Source organism: Juglans regia, chromosome 10 (genome assembly GCF_001411555.2).
Source record: "Juglans regia cultivar Chandler chromosome 10, Walnut 2.0, whole genome shotgun sequence".
NCBI lineage: Eukaryota > Viridiplantae > Streptophyta > Magnoliopsida > Fagales > Juglandaceae > Juglans > Juglans regia.
In genome coordinates this window covers 9,908,965-9,924,705 of record NC_049910.1, presented here as the reverse complement: position 1 = coordinate 9,924,705, position 15,741 = coordinate 9,908,965, and the positions used below count along the sequence as shown (strand labels likewise).

Genomic DNA, 15,741 nt, shown 5'->3' with positions numbered 1-15,741 from the left:
TAATACGTTGTAGAAAATATATATACATACTACCGGTTTTTGAAAATGACATGCTCTCGAAATTATATGTTCGTGTTTCTAGTCATTGTATACACTACATTATAAGCACATGCTGAAAATTTACCCGAATCTTCTCACTAACCTCTTCAGTTTCTTTAGACAGAAAAACAGATGATACTTGACCCAGTTTTTTTTTTCCTCTCTTTTATGTCTTTATGGATGAGTAAATAACAGTATAGAAAGAGAAAAAACTATACAAGAGAATATGGTATACCCCAGAACAACCAGGCTAGGACATCCTTACTTATTATCAATCGGTATGCCATCAAAATCTACCATTTATCCATAAAAACTTGCAGTTCAATACATAAGCACTCTTTGTGTAAATGGGATGCACATGTATGTACAAACATAACCTGGTATTTGGAGCATATCATGGTGTATACAAAAGACATTCAGCATCATGCAAGAGTACCATTAGCACCAAGCTGCAGCTACCTGACTACAACATGACCAATTATCACAAAAAGCTTGAGGAGCATTTACCATCGGCATATCCCAGGAGCCTCCGTTCGGCTTAAAGAAAGCATCTCCTCATACTTTGAAGCATATACAAAGCCCCACAACTGCATTACATGAAGAAGTTATGGATTTATTTCTTCATTTTAGATGACAGTGTCAAAACTATAAATGCATCACAGTCAATAGTCAAATACTTAGTGAGCCAAACTGTTGAGAACATGAGAGAGAGAGAGAGAGAGAGGGAGAGAGCCGGTGCATTTCTGCATACCTCAACTTCCTTCACTTCAAAGTCTTCCGAGTGCGCAAGACAAGGATTTCCATATGTTTCCGAAACAGAACTTGATCCATTCAATCTTTAAAACAAAATGAATTGAAAATGTTACAAAGAGCATCCAGATTCCTAAAAAAAAGGAACAAATGGAGCAGAATTCTTACAGATCAGCATCCAAATACAGTGCAAAGTGACCACCTCCACCAATTGCCAGAAATTCAGTGGAGCACAGAGTAAAATAGCGATTTACACCTGATAAGAGACAATGTCATTCCACTAAACATAGTCTTACTTATCAATCCAAACCAGAGGTTGAACCAACACAGAGCACCCTTTTGAGAGCATGGTCCCTTTAAGGGAAGGTTTAGGTTCAGAACCATACTGCTGAGTGCATGCCAGGTGTATAACATTATCTCTTCAATCTTCTGTTATGTTTCCACATTTTATATATGTTTCACATAATCATAATTTCTTTATACAATATCTAACTCAGGTATAACAGAGAGAACTCTAGTATAGCATGAACTCATTCATACAAATGATAGCCTCTTTATGTTAATAAGGATCTTACTTCCTATATGGCTACTTACATATTTATGAAAATAAAATATTAAAACATTTCCAACTAAGCATTAGAAAAAACCCAGATGCTTTGTTTTAATCCACATTCTAATTACATTTTTGAACCATAAAAGGAGAGGAGATCAATGCAATTGCATATAGAAAATAAAAGTTCATTTCCCCCAATAGAAACTGAAATGCAGCATCCTTATGGTCATTAAAAACTAACCAAGGTATAAGCAGAAAAGTACCGATCTTGGTACTTTTTAAGAAGGGATTCGGTGTTCGTTCATACCACAAGTCCCTCATTACACAAAAGTCAAGTCCATTCCTTTGGAAGAACATATGGAAGACTAAGGTTGTGTTTGGTTGTTGAACCAAACTCAACTCATCTCAAACAAATCATTGATTGGACTCACTACTTTTTCAACTTCCCATAAAAAAGTTAAATTCATCTCAACCTACTTCATACATTTTAACCTAAAAAATTAAACACATCTCAACCTAAAAAAGTTAAACCCATCTCAATGAGACCCACAAAATAGTACCATTCACAACTCAACTCAACATCCAAACGTAGCAGGCTCCCCTACAAGCTTCCTTTTTCTTGGGAATGGCTTCCTTTGGGAAGAATCTCATAGACAATCTAAGGAAACGCCAAAGCATTGTGATGGATTGGTGTTGTATGTGCAACAAAAAGTGGGGAATCCATTGACCACTTATTATTGCATTGTGAAATGGCCATGAGCTTATAGAATAATATCTTTGCTAGAGTGGGGCTACTTTGGGTGATACCGAGAAGGGTGGTTGACTTGCTAGCAAGTTGGAGAGGTATCCAAACAAATTCTCAAATTGTAGATAGGTGGAAGATGGTCCCGATTTGTCTATGGTGGTGCATATGTATGGAGAGAATGAAAGGAGCTTCAATGATCGTGAACGGAGAATGGATGAGCTACAAGGTACATCTCGCGCCTATGGGTTGCTAAAACTAAAGAATATGTTTCAAAAGAAGAATAAACACAAGTATTACGATCTGCAGCTCAAATGCACTCTAATGAAGTCTCTATTGGTCTTATCTTATTGTGCGCCTAGAATGTTTTTTCTTAATACTTTATTCCATTGGTCATCTGTAATAGACTTTAACGGCATGAGCATTCATGGTTTCCTTGTATCTTTAGACAATTATGCATAGGTGTTGCTCTTGTATATGTCCCATGTATTTTGGCTATGCCTATTCTTATTGATAAAATATTCTCTTTATTGATTAAAAAAGCAGAAATCGTTGATTTGCAGAACCAAGTAGGAAGAAAGAGTTGAGTTGCAGAACACTATATATAATCCTCTTAATGATGACATGTTAACTTCATTGATAAAGCTAATATGCAGTAGTAAGTGCCCATGAGGCACCAACAAAAGTACCTGTTGGGCGATAGATAACAGGATGTCCGGGTTTATTCGTGAAAACAAATGTACTGTTGGTTCCCTGTTCAATGTCCAGGGTCAACATGATACAAGAAGTAATACAGTTACTAAGTGAATTCAAAATAATTATGAGTTTTAGCAACCTGATATTTTCTCTTGTTGGTTGGTCTTAGGGGTGCCTCAACCAAGCCACCAAATACTGCACCTTTACGGTCTCCAATAACCTGAAGGAAAATAAAGATAATATGACGAGTGCAGAAGTTTTTTTTTTTTTTTTATGAATAAATTATTAGATAATATGACGAGTGCAGAAGTTTATAGTCAAATTGAGTATAATGACCTCCAAAAGGATTCTTTTATATAGTGACATCCAAATGATTTATTTATTTATTTATTTATTTTGATAAGTGACATCCAAATGATTTATAAAAACACTTATCATGGATTTAGCTTAGTAATAGAAATAAAAGAGGCTATCTTTTTCAGCTGAATAACTGTTTCAAAACCAAAAGCCTCCACTTAATTTGCAAGATGTCCCAGAGAATTTAAACTTCCAGAAGACAGACTTACAAAAAAAAACCTTTTAGGAGATAGTAAAATCCAATATTGCCTATGAATTCCACTCCAAGGAAAACATCTTTCCCTAAAACTCTGAACTTCTAAACAAAATTCTCTCGATCTTTTCCATGCATTATACAGCCAAAAATCCCAAACTTCATGTTAATATCCAAAAAAACAATGATATATACACTTACCAGCAAGCTGAGCCCGGGCCAAAGCATGCTCCTTCGGTACAGGGTTGAAAGTGATATGCCATGCCTCCATGTACTACAAAGGACAATAGATATGTCAGAAAAAGTAACTTAATTGTTTAGTGTAGAAAGACCATACAACTTTAGGAAGATCCATTTCATTTATGCAAATGAGATTCACACCTATAGAGCAATAACCATTGCCTCCCTTGAACAAGTGCTGGAAGGGAAGCATAAAGAGCACTTCTACTTTTCTCTGAAAGAAGCAATGAAGGTTCAGAAACATCTGGGACTTTGACCAAGCCCACAGACTCTTTCTCATTTTCCATATGCCTCATTTCAACTCCAGAAACTCCTGCATCATTCCCATCAAATATCATGTCAGGGTCACCCTTGCGATCTTGGTTTCGATAGCCACCGATCCTTGCAGCCCTGTAAATAGCTTTACCGAGTGAATGTTTCCCCCTAGAAAATAAGCTTTTCTTCCCACCACTTTCTTTCGTTAGAGTGTCAGATTGCTGGTCCCCTGATTCTACTTTGTCATTATTCTGTTCATCTGACTTCAAATTATCCCCAGGCTCAGAGGATGACAATAGGGAATAGAGAAATGCTGGAAAAGAAGAAGTATCAGGCCCATCGACTACATCCCCAGAACCCTCTGCACTAACTGACTCTTGTTCACTTCTCTTTGACTTGCTTGCATCTTCCTGTTCAATAATATTTAAAAAATAAAAAAACTAGAGTCAAAAGAAAAATGATTATATGTACAAAGGGTTTTGTTTCTACATGCATATGTTAGCTTATCACGGGTTACCATGTTATTACTTGAGGGGTCATGCTCCCCGGCTTTATGCCTGACACAATTGATGCCATGCAAAGCCAATCGCGGTTATAGGAGCTTGGTCTGGTAAAAAGGTTAACTAATCCATCAGGAATAGGCATGGGACCTAGTTTTTATTCCTAAATAGATAACACAAAATTCGATTTTTAGGACCCCAATAAATTAGACCGTGTTCCCATATTCAAGATTGTTTCCGTGTACTAGGCTATGCCTACTTTTCTTATTAATAAACTTCTTACTTACTGTAAATGGAAAAAAGAAGAAGAAGATTGTTTCACTCCACTACACTTCTCAATCAATCTATCCAGCTTCCTTCAATGCACAGAGCGGGGTTCTTATAATTTTAGCTAATTATATGAATCAATTATGCTAGACGTCCAGTAACGGGCCCTAACCATCACCCGCGCATTTTTTGTATCGTTTAGAACGATATACCTCCCACTTTCTGTTGATCGCAAGGAAAAATAACATAAACCCCACCCTGTCTATCAATACTAGAAAATCCATCAATTCTTAGATCCTATAGGTGTTCCATGATTCCATCAAAGAAACAAGAAAGAAAGAAAGAAAGAAAGAAAGAAAGAAAGAAAGAAAAATAAAGCAATAACCACAAAAAGAAGAAAAAGAAAATAAACCAAGCTTTATCAAGGAACAGTAGAGGGAGAGAGACTTACAGTGGGTGAAGGAGGAGGATGAGAATGAGGTTCCGAGGGTTTGTCAGAGATGGGGTTGAGGAAAACAGTGGTGAGATCAGAAACAAAGTGGACGGCTTTGTTCCGCAGCGACTGTTGCCTACCCATTTTCTAAAAAAGCAAAGGAATTTCAAGCCTCAACCTTTAAATCGTCTATATATGATTGAGGATATGCTTATTCCCACCTTTCTCTTTTCTCTTTTTCTTCTTCCTTTTTTGACTTCTGCTTCTGTATGCTAGAAGAATCCTTGCCTACGAGCTTTATGATACCATTATAACCTATAAAGACTTCCACCATATGGGTTATGAGTAAAGATGGAAATTATTCCTCTTAACCCATAGATTGAGGAAGAAAGCGCATGCTCAAAGAAGCATGTTCTTTTCAGGGAGGGGATACTTTTGCAGATAATTGTTGCCACCCAACAAAATCTCTGACATAACTTAGAACTTTGTAATGGACGTCAATGCTGGGGGTTTCTGTGTTGGAGGTCTCGTCGGCTTCCGCGGCAGTCAACGCCATCACCTGCTTTCTAAAGTATAATATCTTGTTTTATTTACACGGTGGAGGAAGATGACTCCATGGCCCAATGGATAAGGCGCTGGTCTACGGAACCAGAGATTCTGGGTTCGATCCCCAGTGGAGTCGTACCCTGTCAAGTTGTGTTGAGAGTTCCAGATCTTTTTTAACACTCAGGTAGGGGTATAAGAACGACATCGTTTGATATAGTGGGCTTCAAGTTGTCGAGGCCCAAGTATTCTGGCCCAATTTGGATTTGATGAAAGTCACGGTTGAGGTGATTACTATAATTCTACATATAATCGTGAAGTATATAAACACCGTATAATTATTTTTAAAAAAAATAGAGTACACTATTACTGTCATTTGTGGTTAATCAATAATAGTAGGTGAAATCTGATCAATAAATTAGTATCATGTTCAACTTAATCAGTCTGATCTCTTAGAACTTTTAGGATATTTTTTCAAGTATTCTGGCCCAATCTGGATTGAATGAAACACCACTGAGGGGATTATAGTCATTTGTGGTTAATCGATAATGGCAGGAGATATCTTATCAATAAATTAGTATAAAGTCCAACTTAAGCAGTCTGATCTCTTAGAACTTGTAGGGATATTTTCTTAATTATTTTGGCCCAATTTGGATTGAATGAAACACACCACTGAGGGGATTACTTTCATTTGTGGTTAATCAGTAATGGTAGGTCATATCTGATCAATAAATTAGTATCAGTCTCATCTGTTGGAACATTTAGGATATTTTTTTCAAGTATTTTTTCAAACCCTACTATTTATTCTCAAAAATTGATAAACGTTGACGTGTAACAAAGAATCGATTTTTAAATAAGATAAATGATATTTGTAGTCTTAAAGTGTGTAAGTTCTACACATTCCCTTAAAAAAAATTGAATAAATTTAGAATTCACATAAAAAAATTATTATTTTTAATGATAGATCGACTGTTTTTCAAAATGAGTGTGCGGGTTTTACCCATCCTAAAACTATATCTAACATTCTTCTTTAAATAAATCTAGACAAATGAATAATCTCTATATGAAGTCTAAAATCATTGTGGAGAAAGTCCCTTAGACTCATACAATAAGAATTGGGATCGTTCCCTCAAAATGAATTGAAGACGTAGTTTAATCCATGATGGTACAAATCAATGAACAAAAATATTGGACATAAATCTCATTTTCTTAATACAATGGACTGACTCGATCCGCCTCAGTAGGGCAATAGGGTTCAATATTCCTGCACAAATTGTCTAAAAAAATAATTATATATTCGAAATTAAAATGAGCTAATATAATTTTAGGAGGTTCAAGTTTAATACATTCTTTTTAAAAAAATAGAATTTATTATTAAAATAATAATTTTTTTTGACTTAGATTTCAAATTTATATTTTTTAAAAGGAGTAATTCTATATACAACTACGAAGCGTGTAAACGCTGCATAATCGATTTGAAAAAGAGTAGGGTCAACTATTAAAAAATTAAATTTTTTCATATGAATCTTATGTCTTATTCGCTTCTTTTAAAACGATTACGTGACGATTGCACAATTCATAATTATAAATATCTCTTTCTCTTTTAAAAGAAATTGCACAAAATTCACAATCATTTATTTAAAAGAAATAATGTTACTCTTTATTTTAAATATTGCCATTTTTTGGATTACGTGTCCGTGACTGAATGCGAGAAAAATAAAAATGGAAAGAGAAATATTACCTATGATTCTATATCATATATCTAATTTGTCATTTTTATATTTTCTATTTAAACCGGATAATTAACCGTAACCGGTAATTAACCGTTTAAAGTGCATCGTCAGTCTTCCACAAACATTAATAAGACAAGGCACCGAGTGAGCGAGAGACATAGGTAGAGAGAGAGAGAGACAATGGCGACCCTTAGAGTACCAGAAGCGATTACGTCACCAGCTGAGGACGCCGAACAACTCCGAAAGGCTTTCCAAGGTTCTCAGTTCAATCTGACTTCATGTCCACTCTATTCCTTTACTACTGATTCTGATTATCAATGTGATCGCTTGCTATTCTTTTATTGTTCTTATCATGATCATATCGTTTTGACCATATGCATTTGATCAGCATTCAATTTTTTTCTCCTTGCTGAATTTCTGTTTTTTGGGATCTAGCTATATGATCGCTTTCTAAATCTGATCCGTTAATGATCCATTGATCATGATCGCTTCTCTTTTTTTCCTTTTTAATGGTGCATTATTTTTTTGGTTATCACCAAGTTTTTGTTACTTTGAGAGTCTAGAATTTATATCGCGAAGCATCTGAGGAAGGAACCGCTCTTTATGATCTGCGTGCAACACGGTTTGGATCCAGCATTGTTTGCATTGATTAGTTGTAAAAGAAGTTTTGATTATTTATCGGTTAACTGCAACACATTTCGGATCCGGCATTGTTTGCATTGGTTAGTTGTAGAATAAGTTTGATCGCTTATTGGTTACTTGGGAATTTTTCATACCCAATACAAATCCTTGGGTCAAGAATTCTAATATTTCTGATAAGAATTTTGCCCTGGATGGATACATTACGAGCTGTCCTGATAATATGTTGCAGGATGGGGAACCAATGAGGCCTTGATCATATCTATATTGGCTCACAGGAATGCAGCTCAAAGGAAGTTAATCAGGCAGTCCTATGCTGAAACTTATGGGGAAGATCTTCTTAAATCACTAGACAAAGAACTTTCAAGTGACTTTGAGGTCAGGTTATATTCACGAATATTTTAATTGTTAAAATGGCAATGCTTTTCAAATAGTCATTGAATATTAGCGGAGTAAATAATCATGCCAAGAGGCTTGGCATAGTTTTCATTGTACTCTTTAGTTGAGTAGGAGAGGATTGAGGGAGGCAGAAGGCTAATGCTCTTACTTCCACATTTTATTGGCATGAAACAGCGGCTTGTACTGCTATGGACTCTGGATCCAGCTGAGCGTGATGCATTTTTGGCTAATGAAGCAACAAAGATGTTGACATCCAACAATTTGGTTCTTGTGGAAGTAGCGTGTACTAGGTCTTCTCTTGACCTCTTTATGGTAAGGCAGGCATATCATGCTCGTTTTAAAAAATCTCTTGAAGAGGATGTTGCATACCATACATCTGGAGATTTTCGCAAGGTACATCCTTGAACCCACAGGTCATCAGTAGATTTATTCGAGTTGCCAAACATTGAATCAGACATTTTCGGTGCTGTGCCTACAAAATGATACTTTATCTGTATTAGATGATGTCTTCACACACCTTTTTGCCAAACATTCACGGGACTAATGCATCCTTTGGACCTTGGTGATATTACAAGAATAGATACGTACAAAATCTCCAAGTGTCTATAGGTGTGCATTACATCAATTACATTTGTATCTTGACAAATACTAATAGCTTGATTCGAGCCCTTTAGAATGGCCACAAGATGTCATAAGGACCAAAAATCAGGATTTACTTTAATACTCTTTTATTTCACATTGTTGGTAGCAGCTATTCATTCCAACCTCTTAGAATATTTGTCTTCTTTTTGCTATGATTGCAATCCATGCACTGGCTGATAGATTAACTCTGCTTCCATCACAGCTTTTGGTTCCCCTTGTGAGCTCATTCCGATATGATGGAGATGAAGTGAATATGAAATTAGCAAAATCAGAGGCCAAGATACTTCATGAGAAGATATCCGAGAAATCTTATAATCATGATGAGCTCATTAGAATTCTGACTACAAGAAGTAAAGCACAGCTGAATGCGACACTCAATCACTATAACAATGAGTTTGGAAATGCCATTGACAAGGTATATAGCATCTCTTATGATATGTGTGATGTAGCAAGCACCGGAGGTTGGATCCAGCAATGTGATATTTGTGGTCTGATTTTTCAGTGTGAAAATCCTTATTGTACTTCTTGTCCTGAAAAAAAAAGTACTTTTTGTTCTGACAACCCAAGGCTGTGCTAGGAGATTCATATCTAAGGTATCCCTCCAGGACTCCACTAAGTGGGACCAGCTGGGTAATAACCATATGATTCTGATCTCTTAAGGGAGAAAAATATAACTAATAAGTGAAACAAAAAAGTAGCTGAATGTGATAGCATACAGAAAAGGGTCTAGGAGCAGTCCTGGTGCATTGTCAAATTTTTGAGAAGTAATTCTATATACAACTGTGAAGTATGTAAATGCCGCATAATCGTTTTGAAAAAAAGTGGGTTCTCTATTAAAAAATTAATTTTTTCATGTGAATCCTATGTTTTATTCACTTTTTTCAAAGCGATTACGCGACGGTTGCACAATTTACGGTTGCAAATATCTTTTCTCATTTTTGAGTGACTGACTTTATGACTATCCAATTTTGAGTGATGGTTTGTCTATCACTATTATAAGGTCAATGTTATGAGCTAATATAGATCAAAGCAGAAGGATTCTACGCCTGAATGTGCTGAATGATAATCCGCTGCCATTCAAACTGATGATGGGCAACTTTTTGCAGGATTTGGAGGCTGATCCTGATGATGAGTACAAGAAATTACTGAGAGCAACAATTGAGTGCTTGACCTACCCTGCAAAATATTTCGAGGAGGTTCTGCGGCTGGCAATAAACAGGTTGGGGACAGATGAAGGGGCTCTTACAAGAGTGGTGGCCACTCGAGCAGAGGTTGACATGGAACGGATCAAAGAAGAATACTATCGGAGGAACAGCATTCCTCTGGATCGTGCAATTAACAAAGAAACTTCTGGAGACTATGAGAAAATGCTTGTGACATTGATAGGACATGGGGATGCATGAGGAATGCTGCTGGCCAAGTGTCGTTGCTTTTGCTGTGTCTTGTTAAGTTGCATAATAGTGAATGAATGTAGTTTGAGTTGCGTGCAATAAGTTGTCTTTAATTTGGATGCGTCTTGTTATGGTTTCAAGTGGGCATTGTTCTCATACGACTCTATTTGAGTTCCAAATTGAACGAGGAGGGTTTTGTTCTTGTTCTCTGCTTATCCTTCATATTTTGATGATATCATATGAATGCCGCTGACGCATGTGCTAAACCCGCTGGCCATCAGAAGGATTATCCACTATTGTTGGTTTAATTATCTTATCTTTGGATCTAATTGTTTGTCGGAGAAAAAGATGTATTATTGCCCTAGCAACAAGTTTTGCAGTGCACGTGAACTGGGCACAAAATGACATCCGCATTTCCTTTTTTTAACTCCAAATGGCTCACCCAACTACCCAAGCCCTCACATCATCGTCACATGGCCCCAGCTCCTGCATCTGACATATGGATAATCTCTTGGTAACTACGCATACAGCTTTTACGCCACTATGTTCATTCGCACTTTCATCTCCCCTAATTTGTCAAATGCGCCGGGCATGTTTAAGAAGGGTATGTATCCTGGATGCCTCCTTACCATGCTTCACCAAACCACTAGCCCCCCAAATTCACCTAGTAGTCAGTTTGGATGCAACTTTGATCGGAAGAATTTGATTGTCCATATGGGATCATTTTGAAAGAGTTGGATCATCAAGGTTGACCATAGATAGATCGAGTCAACCAGAATGCGGATACGTTATATAGCCATGCCGAACAAAAGTTAAACCAACATTTGTGCATACAATTAGGCTACTAAACAAATGTTACAGAATTCTGCAAAAGAAATCACATTGAAGAGAGAAATAAATTAGCAGGAACAACAGACACAAGATCGTCTGAAAAGAGGGATCGGATGTGTGCCGATTGGAATAGCTGAGCTTGGAGTTGCCGAGAAGGATGGATATTGAAAGAGTCTCATGAGGAGTGAAGAAAGGGGCTGCTGATGGGATAAGAGAGGAACCAGAGGATCAAATTGGTCGGAGTTGCCGGGGAAGGACGGATATTGAAAGGCTCATGGGGGGTGAAGAAAAGGGGGCTGCTGATGGGATAATAGACGAATTAGAGGATCTAAGTGGTTGAAGTGTCTGAACAGTAAATAGGGGGTGAAGTAGAAAGGTGTGAGGGAAGTGTTCATTGGGCTTATTTGTCATCTCTTTCCCCATTCTTTATAAACCTGAACCGACAATGTTTTGATATTGACAGTCAAGCAGATGGAAATAATTGAATGGATAGTCGACATAACTGAATGTTAAACCCTAACAATGTATTGGAATAACAGTACTCATTCACTCCAAAACCTTCAATCTTACAGTCCTCATCTTGACACAAAAGTTCATGAAGGGATATGAAGAAAGCATCATGCACTTATATTATTTAAACCAAGGCAATGCTGCTCTCACCACCAGGGGGCTGGCGGACACCACCAAGATAGTCTCTTGACTTTGCCTTGCCATCAGCAAAGATGTCATTTCCACTCATTTCTCTCAGCTTAGCCGTGCTCAGTGGCTTCTCAGTGGATCCTGGAGGAACATCTCCCTTAAAAATATCATTGCCAGTCAGCTCTGCAAACTTCTGGTTATGTATTTTTTTTGCTGTCTTGATATCTGGTTCTTCACTAAACATGATATTACTCTGACCACCAGCAGGCTATAAGATTGATAAACAAAGACAAGAACTAGTTTATATAGCTGAGAGCCAAAGATGAGAAAATTAGGGGAAGAACACATCAATTTGAGAAACATTTTAAAGTTCAAACACCTATAAAAAAAACTTCCAAGTTCAAACCATCAGCCTACAGAAAAGGATAAATGTTTAGTGGAACTGCACAACTGGAAGGGTACATCCCTTCATACTTTGTGCTTGAATATGTTATTGATAAACATCATCATAAAAGCCAGAAGAAAACAAAAAATATTAGACAGAACACTTGATGTAGCCTTGCATCTATTAAAAGTAGTGCTAGAAAGAAACTATGGAAATGATGCAATTTGGCAATAATTTGGATAGGATGACAAAAAATGAGCCTTCAAGGGAAGAAAGAAATGCAAGTTAGGAAATCAAGCGATTATGATAAAGAAAAGGTGTTCAAGTATAACTGTGAACTACTTTAATACATGTCTGACATCCCTTGAAATAATGCATAACTCAAAAGGATTCATGGTGGTTATCATGTGATTGCAATTGAAATTATTATCAAAGAATCCCATTCTGACATTTCATAAGCTTGGAATTCAACTTAATTTGAATTCAAAACATTTGCAATTTAGGAATGCATAAAATTGGACACTTCATATTTCAATATTAGACCCATCCCATAAAGTTATCCCACATGGTGTATTAGAAAAGGAGATAGCACAACGACAACTGTGAGCTTTTCCACCAAATTATGAACTATAAAGACAATAAAATATTCTCTTGCATGCCAAAAAGAGTACTCACATTGGAAACTTTGACAGACGTTCGGACATTTCGAGGTGCAGGTTCCACCATGTTTCTGGTTTCTTTCGATTCCAAGGTGCGTGCAGCAGCTACCGAGCGAGGCACAATTTCAGGAGGGGGCCCAAAGATGTCGTGTCCACTGAGCTCCTTGGACTTGGCATTTGATGTATGCTTCTTACACATTTTGTCCGACTCACTTTGCAATGTTCCACTTAATTCACGCTGCTTTGCTACCTCAGGGAGAGAAGTAGGCTTCTTGGGAGAAACACTTCCGTCAGCACTGAATGAGATTTGACTAATTCCATTCATTGCTTGCTGAAAATCCAACCATTATAAGTAAGAAGAAGAATAGCCAACATGATGGATTTCTGTGCTCATATTTTACAGTGAATGCAAAGAGATAAACTAAATACCTGGTAAGTACGTAGCCCTGTTTTGTTATGATTAGTGGCATCATATTCAGATGCACCATCTTCATTTTTTCCAGCAAATATACCACTACCAGTGATTTCTTTCAATTTATACCCAGAACATGGCTTCCTGAATGTAGCACATGAAACAGTTCCGACTAGCCTTAGATAAAAGACAGCCATTATATGAAATCATGCTTACAACAGACCATGCAATGAGAACCCTAAATGATGTAGCCATAAGATTGATTATAGCAACAAAAACTAATAATACGTTTCTTATTTTTTTATTTTTGCTTTTATTTTTTTACTTATTTTTTTGTATTTCTTATTTTGTCCCGATCTCATCAACACTTTCTTTTACTTATCAAAAACAAAAATGTCCCTAATCCTGCCTCACATAAATTGTATAATTCCTCTTAGCAATGGAACTTGATTTCTTAGCTTTGGTCCATAAAGGAGTTGCATTTGAAGTATACATGAGTGATAGTGCTGAACTACCAAAATAGACTCTAAAGCACCTTCTTTGGGCTTTTAGCCTCTACATCAACAATCAAATGAAATTTAAGTTTGCCACCCTACTACAAACAAGCTATTCTTCATATCAATCTTGCTTTGCCAGTGATTTTGATAAGCGGACGTTTTACCCCCATCATCGGATTCAATAGCTTAAGAGCATTTTCAGCGAGAAACTATGAGTCGGACTAGAGGAAGTCTTAAAAGATCATTGATTCTCATATTCTTCTAAGATGTAGTTTCTTCACGCTTGGAAAGTGTTTGTATGGGATTGCGGGCTTTAATCACGTTTACATTTCAATTTTCTTTTTTTCTCTTAGAGATTAATCAGAAAAGAAGCCTTAGTATAGTTTCTAAGACCGACCAGGAACATCAAAATAAGACTAAGATTCTACCAATCGCATAGCTAATATTTTCCACGGACCAGAAATCAGATCAAAGCCAAGAAAGTATCAGTTAGATCTGAAAATTCCATCAAAGTGAAAATTACATAAGAAATCATATTTCGAATGGAAAAGAATCGAGAATCACAAAAAGATAACGCATGCAACGAAATCTCAGAGCATATAATAGCATTGTAAACCACTTTTAGAGTGAAAAAGAAAAACAAGTGAACGTCAACGAGAGAAGCTTTAAGCCAAAAATAGAAAGGGATCTTACTTTTTCATGAGGCTCTGGGCTTCTTCGTCTGTCAGCTGACATCCGTGGAGGACTTTGCTGATTCGATCAGACGGCTGAAATTTGAAAATGAACACGCAAACCAGATGTCTCGATTAGCACGAAATGCTGCAGAAGTGAGAAAAAGGAGCATTATATTCGTCACCGGAGAAATTTAAGAGGCAACTTACCTGGTGAGAGCGAGCGCCGGATACGGTGGCCGGAGAATGGGAAGGAGGGACCTCGGACCAGGTGAGCAGATCGGCAGTGGACGTGTGAGGCTTCCTCACCGGTGTGCTTCTCTCCATTCTCTGTCTCTCTCTGTCTCTGCGTGGTCACCACTTTTGAGCTTGAGATATTTTTAAAAGATTTCGAGCCTCGTTTCGTTAGGCAGTTGATGCGAAATGAAATAAGATGTTTTTTTTATTTATTTATTAAAAGTGAAATAAAATATTGATATAATAAAATATTTATTTTATAATTTAAAAAAATTAAATTATTTATTATATTTTATATAAAATTTTAAAAAAATTATAATAATAAAATGAGATTAGATAATTTGATTTTATAAATTTAAAAAATTTGTACGGATAAAGAACTCAAAGAGATCCTCTCTATCTTATTTATATATTTTGTTATTTGATTTCTTTAATATATAATCATTTTTTTTAAATTTTTTTTTTTTTAAAATACAACCATCTAATATTTCATATTATTGAAATGGATTTCATCCATTAAATCTAGTCTTTTATAGTAAAATAAAGAAGATTCTTATCATTTTTTTTATAAATTTATATTAATTGGTGTATATTATTTTTGAGAAACTGTAACTCGCTATTCCTTGATTTCACATAAAAAAAAAAAATGTGAGTTTGTTTTACATCGTGTTAAAAATTTATTGGATACATCTTGTTTGAAAATTGAATAGATAAGATTGATAATTTAACTAAAAAAATAAGTCATCTTTTTCATCGATCTTTCAATTTTTTCCATTCACTTCTCAATAAGATATATTTAGTAAATTTTTAACAGAACGTAAGTTAAATTATCAATCTTATCTATTCAAATACCATATCATATTAAAAAAAAAATTAAATAATTAGAAAACAATTTTCCCTTGGAATGGCCCGCCACCCTTTTGGGTTGAGGACTCACCATCCCTAAAGGAGGCCCAAGGAGTAGATATTTGAACTACTAGATTCGTTGGTACCTCATCATGGTGAAGACCCACCATATATTCATTCATGTAGGTCTGG

General features: G+C 36.2%; 3 protein-coding genes and 1 non-coding gene across 4 annotated transcripts; 2 read left to right on the top strand and 2 right to left on the bottom strand.

Annotated features, from left to right (window-relative positions):
• Positions 1-307: 307 nt before the first annotated feature.
• On the bottom strand, positions 308-5,581 carry LOC109001577. The gene is made up of 8 exons (XM_035695064.1): positions 5,044-5,581; positions 3,712-4,235; positions 3,532-3,604; positions 2,920-3,000; positions 2,774-2,837; positions 958-1,045; positions 791-875; positions 308-626 (listed from the first exon to the last, which is right to left on the bottom strand). The coding sequence occupies exons 1-8, from the start codon at positions 5,167-5,169 to the stop codon at positions 543-545; spliced, it is 1,125 nt and encodes a 374-aa protein (XP_035550957.1). The 5' UTR covers positions 5,170-5,581; the 3' UTR covers positions 308-542.
• A 53-nt stretch (positions 5,582-5,634) lies between these two features.
• TRNAR-ACG lies at positions 5,635-5,707 on the top strand. The gene has a single exon. It is a non-coding gene; the product is annotated as a tRNA-Arg (tRNA).
• A 1,719-nt stretch (positions 5,708-7,426) lies between these two features.
• On the top strand, positions 7,427-10,576 carry LOC109001578 (annexin D2-like). The gene is made up of 5 exons (XM_018978930.2): positions 7,427-7,557; positions 8,173-8,318; positions 8,514-8,732; positions 9,184-9,396; positions 10,088-10,576. The coding sequence occupies exons 1-5, from the start codon at positions 7,482-7,484 to the stop codon at positions 10,382-10,384; spliced, it is 951 nt and encodes a 316-aa protein (XP_018834475.1). The 5' UTR covers positions 7,427-7,481; the 3' UTR covers positions 10,385-10,576.
• Positions 10,577-11,614: 1,038 nt separating this feature from the next.
• On the bottom strand, positions 11,615-14,914 carry LOC109001574. Its single transcript, XM_018978926.2, has 5 exons — positions 14,677-14,914; positions 14,489-14,562; positions 13,316-13,442; positions 12,903-13,217; positions 11,615-12,110 (listed from the first exon to the last, which is right to left on the bottom strand). The coding sequence occupies exons 1-5, from the start codon at positions 14,791-14,793 to the stop codon at positions 11,838-11,840; spliced, it is 906 nt and encodes a 301-aa protein (XP_018834471.1). The 5' UTR covers positions 14,794-14,914; the 3' UTR covers positions 11,615-11,837.
• Between the last annotated feature and the right edge of the window lie 827 nt (positions 14,915-15,741).

Coding starts and splice junctions, on each gene's coding strand:
- LOC109001577 (XM_035695064.1), bottom strand. CDS start 5,169: ATGGGTAGGCAACAGTCGCTGCGGAACAAAGCCGTCCACTTTGTTTCT. Junction 3,605..3,711: donor CAATGGTTATTGCTCTATAG/GTGTGAATCTCA, acceptor TGTCCTTTGTAG/TACATGGAGGCATGGCATAT. Junction 2,838..2,919: donor CCAACAAGAGAAAATATCAG/GTTGCTAAAACT, acceptor GACATTGAACAG/GGAACCAACAGTACATTTGT.
- LOC109001578 (XM_018978930.2), top strand. CDS start 7,482: ATGGCGACCCTTAGAGTACCAGAAGCGATTACGTCACCAGCTGAGGAC. Junction 7,558..8,172: donor ACTCCGAAAGGCTTTCCAAG/GTTCTCAGTTCA, acceptor AATATGTTGCAG/GATGGGGAACCAATGAGGCC. Junction 8,319..8,513: donor AACTTTCAAGTGACTTTGAG/GTCAGGTTATAT, acceptor GGCATGAAACAG/CGGCTTGTACTGCTATGGAC.
- LOC109001574 (XM_018978926.2), bottom strand. CDS start 14,793: ATGGAGAGAAGCACACCGGTGAGGAAGCCTCACACGTCCACTGCCGAT. Junction 13,218..13,315: donor CAGGGCTACGTACTTACCAG/GTATTTAGTTTA, acceptor TTGGATTTTCAG/CAAGCAATGAATGGAATTAG. Junction 12,111..12,902: donor CGTCTGTCAAAGTTTCCAAT/GTGAGTACTCTT, acceptor TCAATCTTATAG/CCTGCTGGTGGTCAGAGTAA.